Here is a 19,421-nt window from a genome sequence, read left to right on the forward strand (position 1 = left end):
TTTATGATCCAACATTTATCCTTGTTCTGCTGAAGCTTGTATGTAAACTTTGGCTAACATCTGAAAGTGATATTGTTAGTTACCCACATACTCTTTTTGCAACCCAGCTTTCTCGTGATGAGCTCGAATAAACAATGACAAGCATATGTCTGAGCTTCACGCGACGAAGACAAAATGTTCGCAACTGATCTGAAATCATTCACATCACGCTGTAGATTTGCAAGACATTGGGCTGTTGGCTAACTGGCTCGAAAGATGACTTGCCCCAATCCGTGGCGTACTCTTCTTGCATGTGACTCCATTGGTAAGAAACCCCTTTTTTGTTTACTCTCCTTTTGCATTTACATGATGTACAAATATCACGACGGTCAACTTAGCCATATGCTCTGATGATAACGCCTGTGACAAGGCACCTTTAACCCTGACAATTCACACATTTTCTTCGTCTTTTTATTGCCGCATGCCTTTAAGCATCGTGCTAACAGATGATTTTCAGGTCCCGCAGTTCTCTCAACCTCGTATTGATGTGAATTTTCGACACCAAGTGGTGCTGGCCAATATCGAGTCTCTACCAAGTGGTAGTTGTAACTGGTATCTTAGTCCATGCAGCATGGACTGCCGTAAACGTCATGTCGCCGTTGGATCATTGTACAGTTGGCCCCGGACCGTAATGATGAGGTCTTTGACTGGCTTAGTACAAAGAGAATACCGCTCTCTGCAGCTCATCAATATCATATCTAATATACAAGTCTATCTTGCACTACGCCAAGTTCTCACTTTACCTGTGATATACTCTACTTTTGTGATGTTCATAGATGCGAATCTACCCAGTATGCTTAGTAGCCCTTGGTGAGATTGAAATTTTATCTCTGGTTAGTCTGTCCGGGAGAAGATTTTCCTCCTATCAAGTATGTAGCGCGGCGTGTATCCGAAGCCATCGATAAGCCCGCTAAAATGGGAAGGTTTGAAAGCGTGAAGGAGATAGGTAGTATATGCGGAGAATGACGAATAGGATGGAAAGATAGGGCATCAGAGTGTTGAAAGGGCCCTCGATGCTACAAGATATGGGCAACAGATGAAATGACAGCCTGCCAAAAAAGGCTCGTCGTCAAAGATGTGGAGACTGCAGCCATGATGGTGCGAATACTCGTATCGTACTTTCAAGTTGACGGCGGCGTACAAATATATGGAGACAAAAAAGCAATAGTTGGTTCTCGTCAGCGCCTAAACATTTGGAGCAAAGCATTCTGAATGTCCATGATAGGCCGGTGAGGGCGCATATGGCCTTCGATTTACGCATCCAACTTGTCTTGTGTAACACGGATCTAAACCAGCGCCATGGTTTTGGATTCCGGAGGGAGAAGCGTGGTGGCGTGGAACATGTGTTGGCCACATGCCCAATGACACGATGTTGCGTCCCTACGGCAGCACAAAGAGCCTCAAGAGGAGAATCCCCGCCAGTGTCTCTTGGCAGGTCTTCCCAAGACGCGAGAAGGCGCGAGAAGGTGGAGGGGAGAGGCTTAATTCTTGTACGTTTGCCGATTAAGCCGACTGGAGACTAAGTAAGAACATTCGATGTGACCTTGGCTCGGCAGGATCAGAGCCCTCGACACCTGTCAAATGCTGGGTCGAAAAATAGATGAAGAGGAAGACGCTACTCTGGACGCCAAGGGTATGTTTAGCGCCGGCAGCGCGCCAGGATATTGCACGGGGGTGGGCAGAGTTGTCGAGGGCGTTTTCGTGTGAAGGGGCTTCAGTGTTTGGTGATGGGAGGTCAGCTTATGCAGTTTTATCGTGTACGCAAGTAACAACATCTTAGCAGCTTGTTCAAATCGTCTTGCTGGATTTTGGGTATCAACACGACAAGATGCCTGCCTGTCTTTGCTCGGTAAAAGCATGAAGATGCCCCCCCTGTTCATTGAATCCTACTTTAGCTCTGGACCGTTACCCCTGCTCAGCAAAGGGTCTTAAGCGCTGCCTCTGGGTGGGAGTGACCTTAGCATCTTCTCTTTGGCGTACAACATGTACGAGTACATACTCGTACTATCCATCAAACTACTCCCACAGAAACCTTGGTAAAGGCGCTCAATCCTTCTCGCCAGCCCCCCCTGGACTACGAGTATGTCGTGTCTTCCTTTTCCTCACCTCATAGGCCGATTCCGGTTCCACGACGGCATATGTCTCAGAGAGCCAGGCAGACTGCGGCATTGCGCCTCGACGATAATTGGATCGTCACGTTCGGAATAACGCAGGCTGAATGGCTAGTGGCCAGTGAGGAAGAGCTGAGTGACAGGCATTCGAGGAGGAGGATTCAACTCCTTGCAGCTATTGGTGGGTGTGCTGGCTAGACTTTGTGCAGTCCCAGGGGGGTGACTTTTTTCCGTCTGTAAGAGTTGAAGGAATCCCATTGAAACCAGGCTTATGCTGTTTTGAGGTGGTATTAATGTGGCATCGCTCAAGGCATTAACATGAGCCACACGTGAAATAAGACCCGCGGAAGGCTGTCTTTTCATGTCTGGTTTTCGTCTCCCCACGCTACTGTATATTACATATCTGCGCTGGCGCTTCCCGTCCGCCGTTGCATTCACCACTTTGATCTGCGACGAGAGCTGCGTGATATGGTGTTTCCTTGACCTGTCGTTGGGAGAAACTGGCATCTTGTTAGCCTTGTTGCCGCCACCGATCTCTCCATCAGGCGTCTCGCCATGGCCCTTCTCACAAGCCAGGCCGGCACTTTGCTGGGCCCTCTGACCACAACATGGACTATGCCCGAGACTTGCTCGATTTACCTACAAGGATTCAGAGGGCAGTCCTGCAATTCCGAAAGCGGCGGCCGAGTGCAGGATAACACGGAGTGTTGGCCACCAGCTAAGTCGGGGATTGCGTCTCCATCATGGCCGTTTGTGGGTTGGGGATTCTACTCTCCCGGCATTGCGTGTCCGGCAGGATATACGACTGCGTGCACGGCAGTGTACGGGCAGCGGGCGCAATGGAGTATCCAATTCACCCTGGTGTCGTCGGAAACTGCCGTGGGATGTTGTCCAACGTAAGTAGAATCTGGTTTGAGACGAGACGTCGATTTGTTATGCCGCATCTTCCTGCTGGACGAACCAAGTCATTGAGGGATAGCTTCGCTTTGGAAGATTACTCTTCGCAGCAAATTAACAAGTTAGCTAACTCGACCATTCAACTAGGGGGTTCGCATGCGACAACCTCAACGGAAATACATGCGTTCTCACGGCTTCGGACACAGAAATTCCAACGGCCTCTTGCGATGGCACCTCAATCATCGATTCTGGCTTGGAGGAATTCCCTCATTTCTTCACGGTCACTGACACGAATACAGCCGGAACCTTGACCCACTTGACCTTCTCACAGTCAATAGTCTTGCTCGCCCCCATGTTCCAGATCAACTTCCAAGCCACCGATTTACCTGCCTCGACAACCACGGCAGCCACTACACTATCAACGGCTACAACAAGAACAACTTCCTCGACAATTCAACAAACTTCAACTTCCGCAGCGGATAACAGCGTTGGGAAAGGTTCTTCGGGGCTCTCTGACGGAGCCAAAGTCGGGTTGGGTGTTGGCCTCGGCCTCGGAGCGGCCTTTTTACTCGCTTTCGCCGGCTTTATCTACTACTACCGACGCTCGAAGAGATCCCAGATACCCGTCAGCAGCGAGCTTCCAAGCAACGAGGTTTCAGAAGCCGCGGAAACTCCCAAGGTCAAGACGTTGCCTGGTCAGGTGTACGAAATGGGAGACTATCAGGCCCCCGCTGAGCTACCTACCCGGTGGTAGCCATGAAGGAGAGCATCTACAAGCCGCTTCGAGATCCGCTTAATGGGGTGGATGAAAAAAGAAAGGGGATTAATGTTGTAATGAAATATTTGTCGGCGACATGCAAGAACCGGGCAACTAGAATCGCACGGTTTGCAGGAAAGCTTGAGTTGCAGGACTCTGTTGATAACCCACTGCAAAGCGGCGCATGGACAAGGAGCTAGGGTTGGATTTTCCTTTATCGTTTTGAATACCACGTTTCATGACTTGCTGAGTAGCGAGCGGCGGGCGGATTTGATACTTCTATTTATCTATTTACAAGGTATTTTCGATTTCTCTTGCGGCCATGTTCCGCGAATCACCATCTATCCGCGCAACTATCCGGCCGCCTTGCTTCCGTCCCGCACCGATGCTGCGTCAACAAGTGGCTCAGACTCGTTTGTACGCAAGACATGTAGCATTCGACTCATGGAGCCTTCGAAAGAACTTTCCGTTTGGAGAAGCGGGATGTGGAATAGCTCGTCAATTTGCTTGGCACAAGGACCACGAATCTCTTCGGGCTCCGCGCAAGACGGGATTCGCGGGCGCCGCGGCCGGGGCGCAGCATCGGTTGAGATTGCTGGAGTACGAGTACGACGGATAAGTTTGGCGGACGATTTGAACCAGGAAGACGATAAATAAACAGTCAATTGATGGAAGCTCAAACATGAGGTTATCACAACGTTGCAAGAAACAGGGTTTTAACGTATTTTATGGCGTGCTCCGAATATACACTGTACAGGCGAATGGCTGATCTACTTAAACCTGGACTTAAACTCATGATGGATATAAAATTGCCAACCCTGGAGATCTAAACGAAAACGAGTGGCCAACCAACCAACAGCCACTCAACCGACAAAGATCTAGATTTTCCTCCCCCTTTTACCCCACAAAATAGAGCTGCGAATTACGCGCATTCCATCAATCTCACTCCAATTTCTCCGTACGGCTCGTATTAGCGAGGCGTATTAGTGAAGAAAGCCGTGCCGCATAACTGCTGCAAGATGCTTGTCTTGAAGTGAACGAGAACGTCATCAATGCGACTCCTCCATCCGGCAATTGATCGAAAAGGAATTCGGATATCATATCGAAAAAGGGCCCCCAATCTTGGGCGTTAATTCGTCACCGCCCCCTTTAATCAATTCGCTGCTAGACACAAAACTAGCCCGTATTCGTAATTTGACTGGGCCGTAACACTGGCACCAGCCAATCTTTGCTGGCCAGGTGTTGATGGAAACACACAGATAAAAGAGACAAAAATCTTTCTTCACAAACAGACAGACAAACAAAACTCCCCCCATTGACTCGTGGCGACTTAAGCTTGGGCTTCCTTCTCTCTTCCCTTCTCTTTTCCTTCCATACTTTTTCCTCTTCGTCAGCTACCTATCACTCATTTTGCTCGTCGAATTCTAAGCCAGCAATGAATAGCACTGTCGAGCAAGTCATGGCAGATCTGCCGCTTCACCCTTTCTCACCCTTTGCCGTCGAGCTGCCAACCTACGTCGCCAACACACTTTCGGCGCCCGTCCTGGTATCAATCTTTGCTGCGGGATGTTCTGTCATCTTCCTCATCACGTATGGCTTCATTCAGCGGATGAGGCCCTCCATGGGCAGCGGTGAGATGTTGGTTGCCATGTGGTTCGCCCTCTGCGGCTGCATCCATCTCTTTTTCGAAGGTGAGCAAGCTTGTCAAGTTTGTTGATTTCACATGGAATACTCTCATCTAGTCTTTCTGCTTCAATGGAGTCGAAATCTAACATGCAAGCAGGCTATTTCTCCTACAATGCCTTCGACATGGCTGGCAGAACAGACCTCTTTGGCCAGCTCTGGAAGGAGTATGCCCTCTCGGATTCTCGCTACATGACCCAAGATGCCTTCACCGTCTGCATGGAGACTGTCACTGCTGTTTTCTGGGGGCCCATGTCCTTTTTCTGCGTCTACTTCATCATCGCCGACCACCCGCTGCGCCACCCCTTCCAGATCATCATCAGCCTGGGCCAGCTGTATGGCGATGTTCTCTACTACGCTATCTGTACTTTCCAGGAGGTTGTCAACGATGTTGTCTACTGCCGGCCTGAGCGATTCTACTTCTGGGCTTACTATTTCCTCTGCAACTTCTTCTGGATTGTCATTCCATTGCTGCTCATCCGATCGAGCGTTAACGAGATCGCAAGCGTGTTTGCCAAAGTCAAGGCGGCATCTGTTGGAAAGAAGGCTCAGTAAAAAAAAGGAGGGCATTGTGCGAATTGTGCCTGCAATGAGATTCGAGAGGAAAGATTATTATCATATGGTATAGATAAAAATTGATGCTATTTTCTTCTTCTTTTTCCTATTTTGAAGCCTTGCAATCATGACCATTCCATTATTAGGGTGTTTAATTCTGACATGTACTTCCTCTGCACCACCTAAACAAAACTAAGGTGACAAAAACGCCATCGCTATGCAAAAAGATCCAGATAAATTGACAAAAGATTTCGTCGAGTTAGGCATTATTCCAATTGGCCCTCGATGCCTGACTTTATACCTTCAAGCACAGGACCCCACTGGCTGCTCGTTCTTTGGGTCCGAATCTCGCTAAATCGGTCGCTGGCAATTTTGCGGACGAGAATGGTGTCCTTGGCCTTTTTGAGATTTCTTCCGTCGCCTGTCGAGAGGTATTCCTCAAACCACTCTTCTTCGATGGAGTCAAAAGGCAGGAAAGCCAACTCGCCTGCCTGTTCTGACTTATTACCGAGCGTTTCTGCAATCAATTGCCGGAAGAGTTGCTCGCGGGTATGCTCAGGATGTGTTCGGGAATAAAGAAGCGCCTCAGTAACATTGGTTTGAGCCATGGCGCCAAAGATGAGTTCGAGGGCCTTGGAAGTCTTCAAGACTGGCTGAACGGTGTGGAAATAAGACAGCGCAAGATCATAGCCACCGTCCGAGGCATTCTGAACCAGTGCGATGATAATATCATCTGCAAAATCCGATACCAGCGATGGATGGGCGACGTATTCCAGAGCGGCCTAGCAAGCCGTTAGTTAGTAAGGTCCTTGTTTTGGCGAATGGATTGCTACATACCGAAAATTCGAGGCCATCCATGTACCACAGCCCCTTCATGAATATCTCGTACTTCTGTGGCATGCTGGAAGCAGAAGCAAAATTTTCTGACAGAGATGCTTGGCCCTCAACCGTGTCGAAGTCTAGGAGAACATAGTAGATCAAAGACAGCTTGTGGTGCATCGACATGTTGCTTTCGCAAATTTGTTGGTGGAGCTGTCGGACTCCATTGTCGTTCTTTGGAGGATACACCTTGCCTGTGGAATACAGGGTCAGCTTTTAGTCCCAATGTCTATACAAGCTCAGCCAAACTGACTCTTGCTGATGCCCAATGCTTTCAGCACACGATCAATGAAGAGCTGTCCGCCCAGCTCTTTCCGACGCGCCTCGATTTCGTGTATGCGCTTGCGGTCATAGGGCATTTGAGCTCCCGGTGGGAAAACCTTTTGGTAGTCGGTGTATTCGATCATTGTTGTAGAGTATCGAGGCAAATCCAAATATTGGGGATTCGTTTTGAAGGGAGAGAAAACGAAGGCTAGTAGTATTCAGGTTGTAGGTAGTTATCAAAAATGAAGCTCCCAGGGCTGCTGCAGTCACTAGCTTCAGTGCTCTAACTGGAAGACTTGATGCTTGTCGCGACGTCACGTGCAGCTGCCTCTCAGCTTGAGACGCCGCCAGCCTTATAGCGCTGAAGCCACTGAAAAACAGCCACGAGACAGCGGCCGTGGTGGGGTGCGAGGCACGTACCCATTGTTTACAAACCACGTACTTGGACATTTCCAAACAAAGCGCGGGGTCTAGCAAGATCGAGACTCTAGCGGTCAATTGCAACTTGGCCATCAAAATAGCGACAGGCGAGGGCTGTGGATCGGCACTCCAGGCTCAATCACGTCGCCCATTTCTCCTCTCATCCTCTCAACAGTTTTGCTACCACGAACCGGGGCTTTCGCGACAAGCATCTCATCCATCGCATCTGGGCTTGTGAGCGACAGCCCACCCAACAAAATCATGGCCTCTCGCCCACGACGCGTCGCCCAGAGGCGCGCTATTGTCGAGTCCGACGACGAGGATGAAATCTCCATCGCATCCACCAGCAATCGCCAAATCAAGGAGGAATCACCATTTGAAGAACAAAAACCGGTCGTCAAGCGGAGTAGGACTACGCGCGGATCGGTGCCGCCTCAGGCTGCTTCTGCTCAACCACCCGCCGCTGCGGTTCGAGTTCGTGGACGCCTAAAGAAAGCTCCTACTCCAGCTGCATCCGAGGTAGCCGATAGTAACGATATACTTGGAGAAGATGAGATTTCTCAGGCGGACGTCACAGCAACTTCGACGAGGGTCCGTGGCCGGCCTAGGAAGACTCCGGCTGCATCCTCTGTCGAGTCCAGTCTGCTTGGTTCAGTGGACATCTCTCACCTAGATACCAGTCTTTCTACGGGCCGTGTGACGCCGGCAAAGCGGAGGAGCATGGCGTCACGAAGCTCCATGTCTAGCAACGCATCGGTCGACGATCGGCCGACCCCAAAAGCTAGGAATAAGAAAAGGTCGCTGGTCGCCCCAGATGAACAACCATCAGCAGGAGAAGAACGGGCTACTCCAAAGCCGCGTGCTGCCCCGAGATCAAGAACCAGCGCAAAATCCCGAAGCACACCGGCGCCGCAGGAGACGCCAGCTGCGACTCTCGTACCACCGACGTCGCTTGATACACCAGCATCGCAGCTGCGACAGTCTACTCCGCCCACAACGCAGAGGCAAGGCTCGCCTTTGGCAGACGCTGCATCGCAGCTGCGACAGTCCACTCCTACCGCATCTCAGAAGCCGGGTTCACCTTTGGCAGACATTACATCAAATATCAATGCCGCCCATCTGCTAGCGCCATCAGCTGTCAAGCCCACCAAGCCGTCGGAGTCTCCCACGAAATCGTCAATGGAACCCATTATGGACAAGCCATTGGATATCGTCCTCAAGTCGCGAACAATGACGATTCCCGCTGTTGAGGACACAACACCAAAGCCTCGCATCGTCATCACACATTTGATTCTCAACAATTTCAAGAGCTATGCTGGCCGGCAGGATGTGGGACCGTTTCACGCGTCGTTCTCATCGGTCGTTGGGCCTAACGGCTCTGGAAAATCCAACGTCATCGACTCTCTCCTTTTCGTGTTTGGTTTCCGTGCTAGCAAGATGCGACAAGGCAAGATCTCTGCCTTGATTCACAACTCTGCGCAGCATCCCAACCTCGAGTTCTGTGAGGTTGCCGTTCACTTCCAAGAGGTTCTAGACCAGGCAAGTATTCTCGTCACATTGCAGACTAAAAGTACACTTCACTGACAGCCTCTAGCCTGGCGGTGGCCACGTAGTTATCCCAGACTCGGAGCTCATCATCTCCCGCAAGGCCTTCCGCAACAACTCTAGCAAATACTACATCAACAACAAAGAGTCAAACTTTACGACCGTCACTACACTGCTGCGAGATCGTGGTGTAGATCTTGACCACAAGCGTTTTCTGATCCTCCAGGGAGAAGTTGAGTCGATTGCTCAGATGAAACCCAAAGCTGGAAACGAGCATGAAGACGGATTGCTAGAGTATCTCGAAGACATTATCGGAACCTCCAAATATAAAACTCCGATAGAAGAGTCCGCCGCCGAGGTCGAAACACTCAACGAGGTTTGCGTGGACAAGAATGCCCGTGTTCAGCATGTCGAGAAAGAGAAGAACAGTCTGGAGGAGAAGAAAGACAAGGCACTTGCATTTATTCGGGACGAGAATGAGCTCGCTATGAAGCAGTCCGCTTTGTATCAACTCTATATCCACGAATGCAACGACAACATGGCGGTCACGGAGGAGGCCATCAACCAGATGCAGGCTGAGCTTGATGTTGAACTGGAGAAACATGAAGGGAGTCAACAGCTTATCAAGGAACTTGAAGGCCAATACGAAATGGGCAGAAGGGAGTTTGAGATTCAAGAAAAGCAAACTCAGGTCTTGTCAAAAGAACTGGCAAAATTCGAGCAGGAACGTGTCAAGTTTGACGAGAAAAAGAAATTCTTGGAAGACAAGAGAAAGAAGCTCGAGAAAACCATTCGAAACAATGAGAGGACCACGACCGAAGCTGTTGAGACAATTGAGCAATGCGGCGCCGATATCGAAACTCGATCACAAGAGATTGAGGCGATGGAGACGCTGGCAAAAGAGGAGGAAGCCGAGCTCACCAACATTAGAGAGAGCATGAAGGGAAAGACGAAAGTCTTTTCGGACCAGATTGCAGTCAAACAAAGGTCTCTAGAGCCGTGGATTGAGAAGATCAATCAGAAGCAATCTGCCATTGCTGTTGCTGAAAGCGAGATGAACATTCTTCAAGAAAAGGCAAATGCTGGTGCCGTTGCCCTGCAGGAGCTCGAAGCCAAGATATCGTCCATCGAAGAGGGCAAAGTCGCCAAACAGAAAGAGCTCAAGGCCTGCCAGACTGAAAAGGCAAAATTGACAAAGGAGGCCGAGAAGATGAAGTCTGAGCTTGATATTCTCGCAGAGCAGGAGCCAAAGATAAGGGCTAAAATCTCCAGCGCGCGTCAAAAGGCAGACGAGGCTCGCTCAAGTTTGGCCAATACCCAGACAAGGGGCAACGTCTTATCTGCCTTGATGAGGATGAAAGAATCAGGCCGTATTGATGGATTCCACGGTCGTCTGGGCAATCTCGGCACCATTGACAAGAAATACGATGTGGCCATTTCCACTGCGTGTCCTTCACTGGACAACTTTGTCACCGAAACAGTCGAGGCCGGCCAACAGTGCATCGAGCACCTACGCAAGAATAAGCTCGGTCGTGGCAACTTCATCTGTCTGGATAAACTGCGACAACGAGACTTGTCACCAATTCAAACACCGGAAAATGCACCGCGATTATTCGACCTCGTCACAGCAAAGGCAGACAAATTCCTACCAGCTTTCTATCACGCTATGCAAGATACGCTCGTTGCCAATGATCTCGCGCAAGCAAATCGCATCGCTTATGGTGCCAGGAGATGGCGAGTTGTGACGCTGGATGGTGAATTGATTGACAAGTCTGGTACTATGTCTGGAGGTGGCACAACTGTAAAGAGGGGCCTGATGTCTTCCAAACTTGTTGCCGATACTACAAAGGAACAAGTCGCCAAGCTCGAAGAGGATCGTGACTCGTGGGAAACCAAGTTCCAAGAGTTTCAAGAGTATCAGCGAGAGTGCGAGAATACCCTGAAAGAGATTAACCGCAAGATCCCACAATTGGACACTAAAATGCAAAAGATTGGGTTGGAAATGGAGAGTGGCACGCGAAACTTGGCTGATGTTGAGCGACGTATCAAGGAAGTCAGTAAGGAGTACCAGCCATCTGCCGAGGACTCCAAGCGCATCTCAACACTGCAAAAGGAAGTAGCCAAGCTTAACGCGGAAGTGGATAAGCTCCGTGGCGAGACATCCAGCCTCGAAGAGGAAATCAAAGCTCTGCAGAACAAGATCATGGAACTTGGCGGAGAGAGATTGCGAGCTCAACGAGCCAAGGTCGATTCTATCAAGGAAGAGATTGCGTCTCACCACGAGGAAGTGTCCAAGGCCGAAGTCCAGAAAGCCAAGGCTGAGAAGCAAAAGATTAAGCTTGAAAAGGACTACGCAAAAGCAACCAAAGAGCGAGATGCAGCAGTGCATGACCTCCAACAACTCCAGGACGGCCTCGATAATCAAGGAGAGAAGGCTGAAGAGCTGAAAGCTCGCGTCGAGGAAGCCGAGGAGGGCCTGGCGCTGAAGAAAAAAGACATGAAAAAGCTCAAGGCGGAGCTGGACGGGAAGATTGCAGAGCTAAACGAGAGCCGTGCAGTGGAGATTGAGATGCGGAACAAGCTTGAGGAGAACCACAAGGTGCTGACTGACAACCAAAAACGACTTCGATACTGGCAGGACAAGCTATCCAAGCTTGCACTTCAGGACATCGATGATCTAATCGGCAACTCGGGTCCTAGGGCCATCAAGACCGAGGAAGCAGAGGCGCCTGAGATGCCTGATGCTCCGGTAAATGACGATGAGGATGGTGATGTCGAGATGACTGACGATGATGTTGAAATGACCGATGCTGAAATCGACGACGCCGCCTCTGACAAGACTGAACATGCCCAAAGCGCACCCGCTCGCCAACCTGGTCAACTCCCAAGATACACACCAGACGAATTGGCTGGTATGAGCAAGGAGACTCTGAAGGGCGAAATTGCGGCCCTGGAGGAGAAGACGCAGAATGTCAATGTCGACCTTGGGGTATTGGCTGAATACCGTCGCCGTGTAGAGGAGCATGTATCTCGTGCATCCGACCTGCAGACGGCAATTGAGCAGCGCGACGCCGCCAAGAAGAGGTGTGACGATTTGCGTCGCTTGCGACTTGAAGGGTTCATGGAGGGCTTCAGCGCAATTTCCTTACGTCTCAAGGAAATGTATCAAATGATCACCATGGGAGGCAACGCGGAACTCGAGCTGGTAGACAGCTTGGATCCATTCAGCGAAGGAATCCTGTTCAGTGTGATGCCGCCAAAGAAGAGTTGGAAGAATATCGGCAACCTTTCGGGTGGCGAGAAGACCCTGAGTAGTCTTGCATTGGTGTTTGCTCTGCATCACTACAAACCGACGCCGCTATATGTCATGGACGAGATTGATGCCGCTTTGGACTTCCGAAACGTAAGTATGGCCCTGCGGCCATTTCCAAGCCCCTTTCTCGTATACGGTGACGATGAGACCCTACTTACTAACACACGCTAACAGGTTTCGATCGTGGCGAACTACATCAAGGAGCGCACAAAGAACGCACAGTTCATCGTTATCTCGCTACGAAACAACATGTTTGAGCTTGCAGCGCGCCTCGTCGGCGTGTACAAGGTCAACCATATGACAAAGAGCGTAACGATAGAGAACAAAGACTTCATCGACAGGCCTCTGACGCTGCAGCAGCAGCAGAGAACACTTGGGGGGAACACAGCCACGGTGACGATAAGGTAGTACTGCTAAGTTGTCCTTTCAAAATTATGAGCAGGGCGACTACATGTTGTTTAAGACTGCGATGGCTGATTATTACAATAGTTCTTAATGTGTCTATGACATACAAATGTACATGGGAAGAAAGGGTAGGCAGGTTTTGTAGGTGTATATGGCGGCTGGCTTCTTGGGACTTCGACGGATGTCGAGCTGAAAATAACGGGATGCATTTTTTTCTCTCTTAATGATGATTGATGAACAATATTCAGCTGAGTCCCAGGTATGTGATATGTGAAAGCTGTGTTCATGTTCCTCTGGTTCCATATCACGAAGCACCCCCCTATTTCTCCTTGCTATTCTTGGCTTCGAAGAGATTGTTACCAAAGAGAGGGAGCCCATGGTGGCAATAACTTAGACTCGGGACTCTGGAAGCGAAGGCACTCGCCTCTCGCACTCGCACCAAGCGCACTCGCTTCTCTTGAGTAGCTTCTCCCCAAGCTCCTCCACCAACCCCAGATTGGGCAATGCGAGAAATGTCTTGAACTGCAGCCCTTTTGGAGGTGTGCACATTGTGCCACGTGCCATCGCTCGCACAGCAGCGCCCTTTAGGGGGGGAGGGAGTGCCGGATCTCGCGATCGCCATTGCATGAGACAAAGATGTTGATGGGTCTTGGCTCTTGGGTGATGTTGCACGGATGAGATCTTGTGTGACAAGGGGAGGATATGATGGAGGGAGGAGTTTCGAAGCGTGGTGAAGGATTGTGGCTGAAGCCCTTAATTTGGACATGTCTGGATTACGTGACGGTGAACTCGACGTTCAGCTTGAAAGTAAGGCCGAGAGAGGAACTGGATAAGGGGCTGGAAGCACATCCAGTTATGCCGAGACACGAGCAATGCCGGCTGTGTCTTGGCGGAGGTACATGATCTAGGCTCTGTTGAGGCTCGGGACGGATTGGTTTATATGGTTAGATTCAACGCCGAGTTGCAAATCCTGCTTGTTCCTCGATCCTTGTCAGGGGCAGCTGAGTTACGGATACACCATGTCTCGTGTCTTGGGAATGAGCATGCGAAGCTGTGCAATTTACTGAGATGCCGATGCTATATATACTGCTCTTCATTATAAATATCTATATATACCAGCAGTATCACTCATCATATAGTACTGCTTGCCAATGATCAGACATCATCCCTTCGTTGGCTATTTACTCACTATCTTCTTGTTACAATGCTTCTTTCTGCGGTCCTCTTCATTCTTCCTGGCGTATTTGCCTTTCCTGCGGCTCAGAATGCCGTTTCGTGTTCTCATGACAGCCTTTATACCTCACTCTCTCGAGATGGCGGGGACTTTTGCTCCAGCATGATGAGGACTCCTTGCGAGGTTTCGTCGACTCCTACGCAGTTCACGACGTATTCCTCGGCCAAGTTGTCTTCATATGTAAGTCTTTCTCATTGATATCGATAGTTTGTTTATATGTTAACTCATCTTACATAGTGTGCTTGTCTCATGACAACCTGTACTTCGTTTGGAACTGCTGCGCCCAGCGCAACTGGCTCTTGGAGTGGCCAAGAGAATGGCACTATATCGTATACTTCGTGGCGCTATTCTCGTGGCCCGACGATTACAAATGGTGCTACTCAAGCCAGATCTTCGGATGGCACCGATGGGGGAAGTTCAGAGACTAATAGTGGTGATGGCTCGGGGGCTACTGATGGGACACAAACTTCCACGAGTGGCGATGGGAGCTTTACTGGCCGTGCTTCCATTGAGCCTTCGAGCATTCTGGAGTCACCTACTGATCCAATGACGACTGGCTCTGGAACTGCCTCGGAGACTGCATCAGGCATCGTCGGCTCTGATACTGGATCCATGACTGACAAGGGCACGCGTACAGCACAAGGCTCTCCTCAGGGGACTTCAACATACAAATCATCTGATCAGAGTAGTAACAACTCTGGTGGCGGCTCAGCCACTTCGTCTCAGACAGCATCTACTACAACTACAGGTGATGCTGCATCTACTCACGATGGAGGAAGCGGTGGCCCTGGAGCAACAGGAACTTCTGGAGGTAGTGGAGGTGACCATACTTCTACTGCCTCTGGTGGATCTGCTACCCAGAGCGCCTCAAATGGCTCTGGAGATCCTGGCCAAGCATCCTCAGGACTGAGTACAGGCTCTGACATCAGCTACTCTGGATCTACACCGACAATAACGTCTGGAACTGCATCCACAGCCACGGGTTGGAATAACTCATCAGCATCTTCTCCATCGGGTACAGGAACTACAGGCTCCTTGTCTTCCACGGCTACATCTAGCTCTGACAACTCAGAAACAGCATCTGTAACTACAGATGCAACGGCGACAAGTAGTCTCACATCTGCGCCTTTCATCACGCCCAGCGGCTTCAACAGCAGCACCATCAGCCATATCGTCAACGCAACGCAGACAGGCCCCCCTCCTTTGCCCGCCGCAAACTTCACACAAGTAACTCGGACAGGCGCCATCGTCAAGCCAACTTGTTATCAAATGCCGGAGCCAGAGGGCGGCTCAACTCGAAGAGCGCTGCTTCACAACACAAAGCTCCGAGAGGAAAACGCAACGATCCCGTTCCCATATATCGAGTCTGTCGATTTCCAGACGGATGGCGTCGACCCCTTATACCTTACACTGCGTGATGCAGCCGAGGGAACTCACTACATCGATGTTTCTAATCGGAGCTACATTGCTATTGTAGACTCTCTTTACAATGCCATGATTATCGACGGCAAAGGCATTCACTTCTCGACTAAGAAGTGTCAGTATGATGTCTCCATCACAATTGACTCCATGTATGAGCAGCTTGCTGCGCTTTCTGGACAAACTTGTTCCGTGGGAGATCGTAAGCGGAAGCGGATGACCGACACGGACTTCAAACAGACGCTCTACCTGCGAGACCAGTGCAACAATCCAGTCAGGCAGACGGTCAGACAGTATCCAAACCTCAAGATTGGGGACACAGACTGCAACGACATTGAGGTCGATGAGGATACCGGGCGCTGGCTCTTTGACTGCACATTCCCCGGTTCAGACTCGGGCACCATGAAATGCGAATGGGCTGTACGAAACGACATCGAAGAGTTTCTCTTCACGGATCCCTTTGGCGGTGCCTGTCCCGACCTGTCCACCGTCATCACAACACTCGAAGCCAACGGCCAGGACTTTATCAACCCGGAATCCCTTCGAACCGAGCTCTACAACCAAGGCCTCGACGACGCGCAAAAAGCCGAGGCCAACCTCATCGTCATCTACTACGAGCAACTCTGGGAGATCCTCAAGCAGGCATTCTCCAAACTGCGCACTCAGCCACCCGGCAAAGCGAGCGCCATCCAGGAGTACATCGACGTGTACAACAAGTACCGCAACTTCGAAGACGACATCTGCGAGGATCTTCACGCAGGCGACATGCCCCTGAAGATGAGCCTCCGCGCAGGCGTGACCAGCATCGACGCCATCGCCAGACTCAACTGGGCGCCCGAGAACCCCAAGCCCTTCAACGTGACGGTCCAAGACCCGGCGAAACTCGCGTGCTGCAGCCCCGGGAGCGATTCCCAGAAGAACGAGACGGCGGGCACTTGTGCGTATCCGGCCAGCGCTCACCTTGGCGATACGGGATGTGTTTGCGGGAAGATGGCTTCGGGAGCGTCGGTGGCGTTTGAGATTACCGAGTGTGAGAATTTCGTGAGTGATTGCAAGGTTGATGATGATTGTTCCAAGGCGGGACATCCGACGTATGTCTGTTTGACTGGGAGTTGTTGCGGGGGAGGTGTTTGCGTTGATCCTTATGAGTGTGCGCAGAATGGAAGTGTGTTGGTGAGGCCGGGCCTCTTTTGAAGAGATTGCTTGAGGGATTGTGCTGTGGGAGTGAAGGTTTGTTTGGCTGATTTGTTTGTACAGAGTGAAGATGAAGATTGGCGGGACTGATCTTATGGCTCTTGTCTTTCGTCCTAGGTACTGTGTTGAACGCATACTACTTTGAAGCATTTCCAATATTTCAGACCGCACATCACTGTCATCAAGGAGGCACACAATGAGTTGAGTCTTTTTCAACAAGAAAAAAAAGTCCGATTCATTTAGGCTCCAGGAATCTCTTTGTCCCGGGTATTCATCTAAGCAAATTACATGAAGGCGTTAAAGTAAACCAGACTCCGTCCAACCCATTCCCGTCATACCCGTTTTTAAACCTTGGGGGCAGCGGTGGGGGTGATCTTCTTGCCGTCCTTGTTGTAGCGGACACGAGGGGGGGGAGCCCTGTTGCGGCGGCCCACGCGCGAACGGACACTATTTTGATTCTGTCAGCGTTAAATGCACCTTTACGAGGGGGGGGGGGGAATATGTTCGAGAGCTGGGACGTGTTGTGAACGTCCCAAAGTACAACCAAGGCTCATCTGAAGCACATACGCCGGAGAGGCGCAGTTGTAACACTCCCAGGGGAGGCAACGTACCGGACAATCTTGCCGTGGATAGCGCAAGAGACGCAGTACTGCAGCTTCAGGTACATCTTGGGGACAGTGTACTCGGCGAAGACAGAGGCATCGGAGATATCACCTGTTAGATACCAGTTAGCGAAACCCAATCTCAGACTGAAGCTGCTTTTGAGAATCGAGATTTCTCGGGGGCGGTTTTGACATACGGATGGCAGCAGACTCGACCATGTTGCGGATGGTGAAGCGCTTGATCGCCTTATCCTTGGGAGTGCATCGCGAGCAGTTGCTGCAGCGGATGGGCTTGGTGTGGCCGCGGCCCTTCTTGTTGCGGCCGCTGTCGATTTGTTAGCATCGTGTCTCAAAGTATCAGATATAATAGTTCTCCATCGTCATCCATCACGAAAAGCTGCTGCTGACGGAGACATCGTGTGGAAGCAGCAGCTTGACTGATGAATGGCAAATGACAGAGGCAGCGAGCGGATACAAGGGCGATGCATACTTGTTCTTTCTCTTCTTGACCATTTTGGCGGTGTCTGGATTGAACTGTTAGATTCTCACGCAGAAGGGAAAAGGAAAGAGAAAGGAGTTCGGTTCACGTACTGGAATTGGTGCTTTGGTCAAAAAGAAACTCGCGGATCTAGGGCTTTCGCGAAAGTATTCCACATCCAATTGCCACAAGGCCCAAGTTTTTAGTGCCTCCACCAGTGCACAATCGGGTATTTTGCCGCCAAATTTCGCGAGGGGCAGGGCAGCCATTGCGGAAACCCTAGGTCATGTGACCTCGTTTGCCGTGCCCGCCGCTGGTGAATTTCCTGGCGCGCCACACCACGGAAATGGACTGCTCCCTCATCATCCGCAACATCTGAAGATTGCTTAGGACGGCAATAGGTCTATTGTCGAGGTATGTCTGAAAGATGCTGCATTTCTATCTGCCCTCCATGAGCTCCGGGAGCTTCATGAGGGAATCATCGTCGATGTCTCCCTCTTGAATAATTCTTTTTTTGCTTCCCGGAGCTCTTTTTCCCAAATCCCGAGATATTGCTCGTCGTCGCGAAGAAATTTGCAACACGGCATTCTCGCCTTCTTCTCCCCAATGTCAACTCACGCAGGCAATGTATGCTGGGCAAACAAATCTAACCCTTCCAGTTAGGCAAGATGCAGATTTTCGTCAAGACCCTCACGGGGAAGACGATCACCCTTGAGGTGGAGTCTTCCGACACCATCGACAATGTCAAGTCCAAGATCCAGGACAAGGAGGGCATTCCCCCGGACCAGCAGCGATTGATCTTTGCTGGTAAGCAGCTGGAGGATGGCCGAACCCTCTCCGACTACAACATCCAGAAGGAGTCTACCCTCCACCTGGTCCTGCGCCTGCGTGGTGGTGCCAAGAAGAGAAAGAAGAAGGTCTACACCACCCCCAAGAAGATCAAGCACAAGCGCAAGAAGACCAAGTTGGCTGTCCTCAAGTACTACAAGGTCAGCAACGATGGTAACATCGAGCGTCTCCGCCGCGAGTGCCCCAGCGAGACTGTGAGTAATCCCCCTACAAAGATTTTCAAAGATTTTTCAAATCATGTGTGGCAAAGCATCAAGACTAACACGATTTGCCATCTAGTGCGGTGCTGGTGTCTTCATGGCCGCCATGCCTGACCGTCAATACTGTGGTCGTTGCCACCTGACCTACGTCTTCGACAAGCAGTAAATGACAAAACTTCTAAAAAGGGAAAAAATGTATTGTGGATTGGACAGCTGGAGCCATGGGACTGCCATAACACACAAAGGCGTTGATGTAGCATTAGAGAGCACATCCGGCGGCTTCTGGTAATGAATGCTTGATTTGAGACACGTTTGGAGTTTTCGGAAACTGTAGTTCATGTGACAAATGTGCAATGATTGCGAGACTAATTACCTGTGCTGTCTTTATGGTAATGTGATGTCTGTCTGTACGAAGTAATGCTGGAATAGTCCTCATTTGGTGATAAAGGCCCCATGAAGTTATCAAGGCACCCCGTGTAATAATTTTTTTTTTTTTGCGCGACTTGAATTTATTCCTGATCCACTTTAACCGAGTGTACCTTAGGGTCGGTCACATGGTATCAACCCCATAGCTGTA

The 19,421-nt window shown here is 50.4% G+C and overlaps 7 protein-coding genes across 7 annotated transcripts; 5 read left to right on the forward strand and 2 right to left on the reverse strand.

The window, feature by feature from the left end:
• Positions 1-2,705: 2,705 nt before the first annotated feature.
• On the forward strand, positions 2,706-3,801 carry Triagg1_5752 (uncharacterized protein; the record flags this gene model as incomplete). Its single annotated transcript, XM_062900301.1, has 2 exons — positions 2,706-3,046; positions 3,195-3,801. 2 exons carry the CDS (start codon positions 2,706-2,708, stop codon positions 3,799-3,801), a joined length of 948 nt encoding a protein of 315 aa, XP_062755265.1.
• Positions 3,802-5,239: 1,438 nt separating this feature from the next.
• Triagg1_5753 (uncharacterized protein) lies at positions 5,240-6,042 on the forward strand (the record flags this gene model as incomplete). The annotated part of the gene is made up of 2 exons (XM_062900302.1): positions 5,240-5,495; positions 5,588-6,042. The coding sequence occupies 2 exons, from the start codon at positions 5,240-5,242 to the stop codon at positions 6,040-6,042; spliced, it is 711 nt and encodes a 236-aa protein (XP_062755266.1).
• Positions 6,043-6,308: 266 nt separating this feature from the next.
• Positions 6,309-7,328, reverse strand: Triagg1_5754 (uncharacterized protein; the record flags this gene model as incomplete). The annotated part of the gene is made up of 3 exons (XM_062900303.1): positions 6,309-6,824; positions 6,880-7,115; positions 7,175-7,328. 3 exons carry the CDS (start codon positions 7,326-7,328, stop codon positions 6,309-6,311), a joined length of 906 nt encoding a protein of 301 aa, XP_062755267.1.
• A 538-nt stretch (positions 7,329-7,866) lies between these two features.
• Triagg1_5755 (uncharacterized protein) lies at positions 7,867-12,871 on the forward strand (the record flags this gene model as incomplete). Its single annotated transcript, XM_062900304.1, has 3 exons — positions 7,867-9,132; positions 9,200-12,553; positions 12,638-12,871. The coding sequence occupies 3 exons, from the start codon at positions 7,867-7,869 to the stop codon at positions 12,869-12,871; spliced, it is 4,854 nt and encodes a 1,617-aa protein (XP_062755268.1).
• Positions 12,872-14,072: 1,201 nt separating this feature from the next.
• Positions 14,073-16,805, forward strand: Triagg1_5756 (uncharacterized protein; the record flags this gene model as incomplete). Its single annotated transcript, XM_062900305.1, has 3 exons — positions 14,073-14,282; positions 14,340-16,562; positions 16,779-16,805. The coding sequence occupies 3 exons, from the start codon at positions 14,073-14,075 to the stop codon at positions 16,803-16,805; spliced, it is 2,460 nt and encodes an 819-aa protein (XP_062755269.1).
• Positions 16,806-17,059: 254 nt separating this feature from the next.
• Triagg1_5757 (uncharacterized protein) lies at positions 17,060-17,830 on the reverse strand (the record flags this gene model as incomplete). The annotated part of the gene is made up of 4 exons (XM_062900306.1): positions 17,060-17,162; positions 17,327-17,429; positions 17,515-17,642; positions 17,808-17,830. The coding sequence occupies 4 exons, from the start codon at positions 17,828-17,830 to the stop codon at positions 17,060-17,062; spliced, it is 357 nt and encodes a 118-aa protein (XP_062755270.1).
• A 633-nt stretch (positions 17,831-18,463) lies between these two features.
• Triagg1_5758 (uncharacterized protein) lies at positions 18,464-19,010 on the forward strand (the record flags this gene model as incomplete). Its single annotated transcript, XM_062900308.1, has 2 exons — positions 18,464-18,838; positions 18,924-19,010. 2 exons carry the CDS (start codon positions 18,464-18,466, stop codon positions 19,008-19,010), a joined length of 462 nt encoding a protein of 153 aa, XP_062755271.1.
• Positions 19,011-19,421: the final 411 nt, after the last annotated feature.

Source organism: Trichoderma aggressivum, assembly GCF_033847375.1.
Source record: "Trichoderma aggressivum f. europaeum strain CBS 100526 chromosome Unknown scaffold_021, whole genome shotgun sequence".
Taxonomy (NCBI): Eukaryota; Fungi; Ascomycota; class Sordariomycetes; order Hypocreales; family Hypocreaceae; genus Trichoderma; species Trichoderma aggressivum.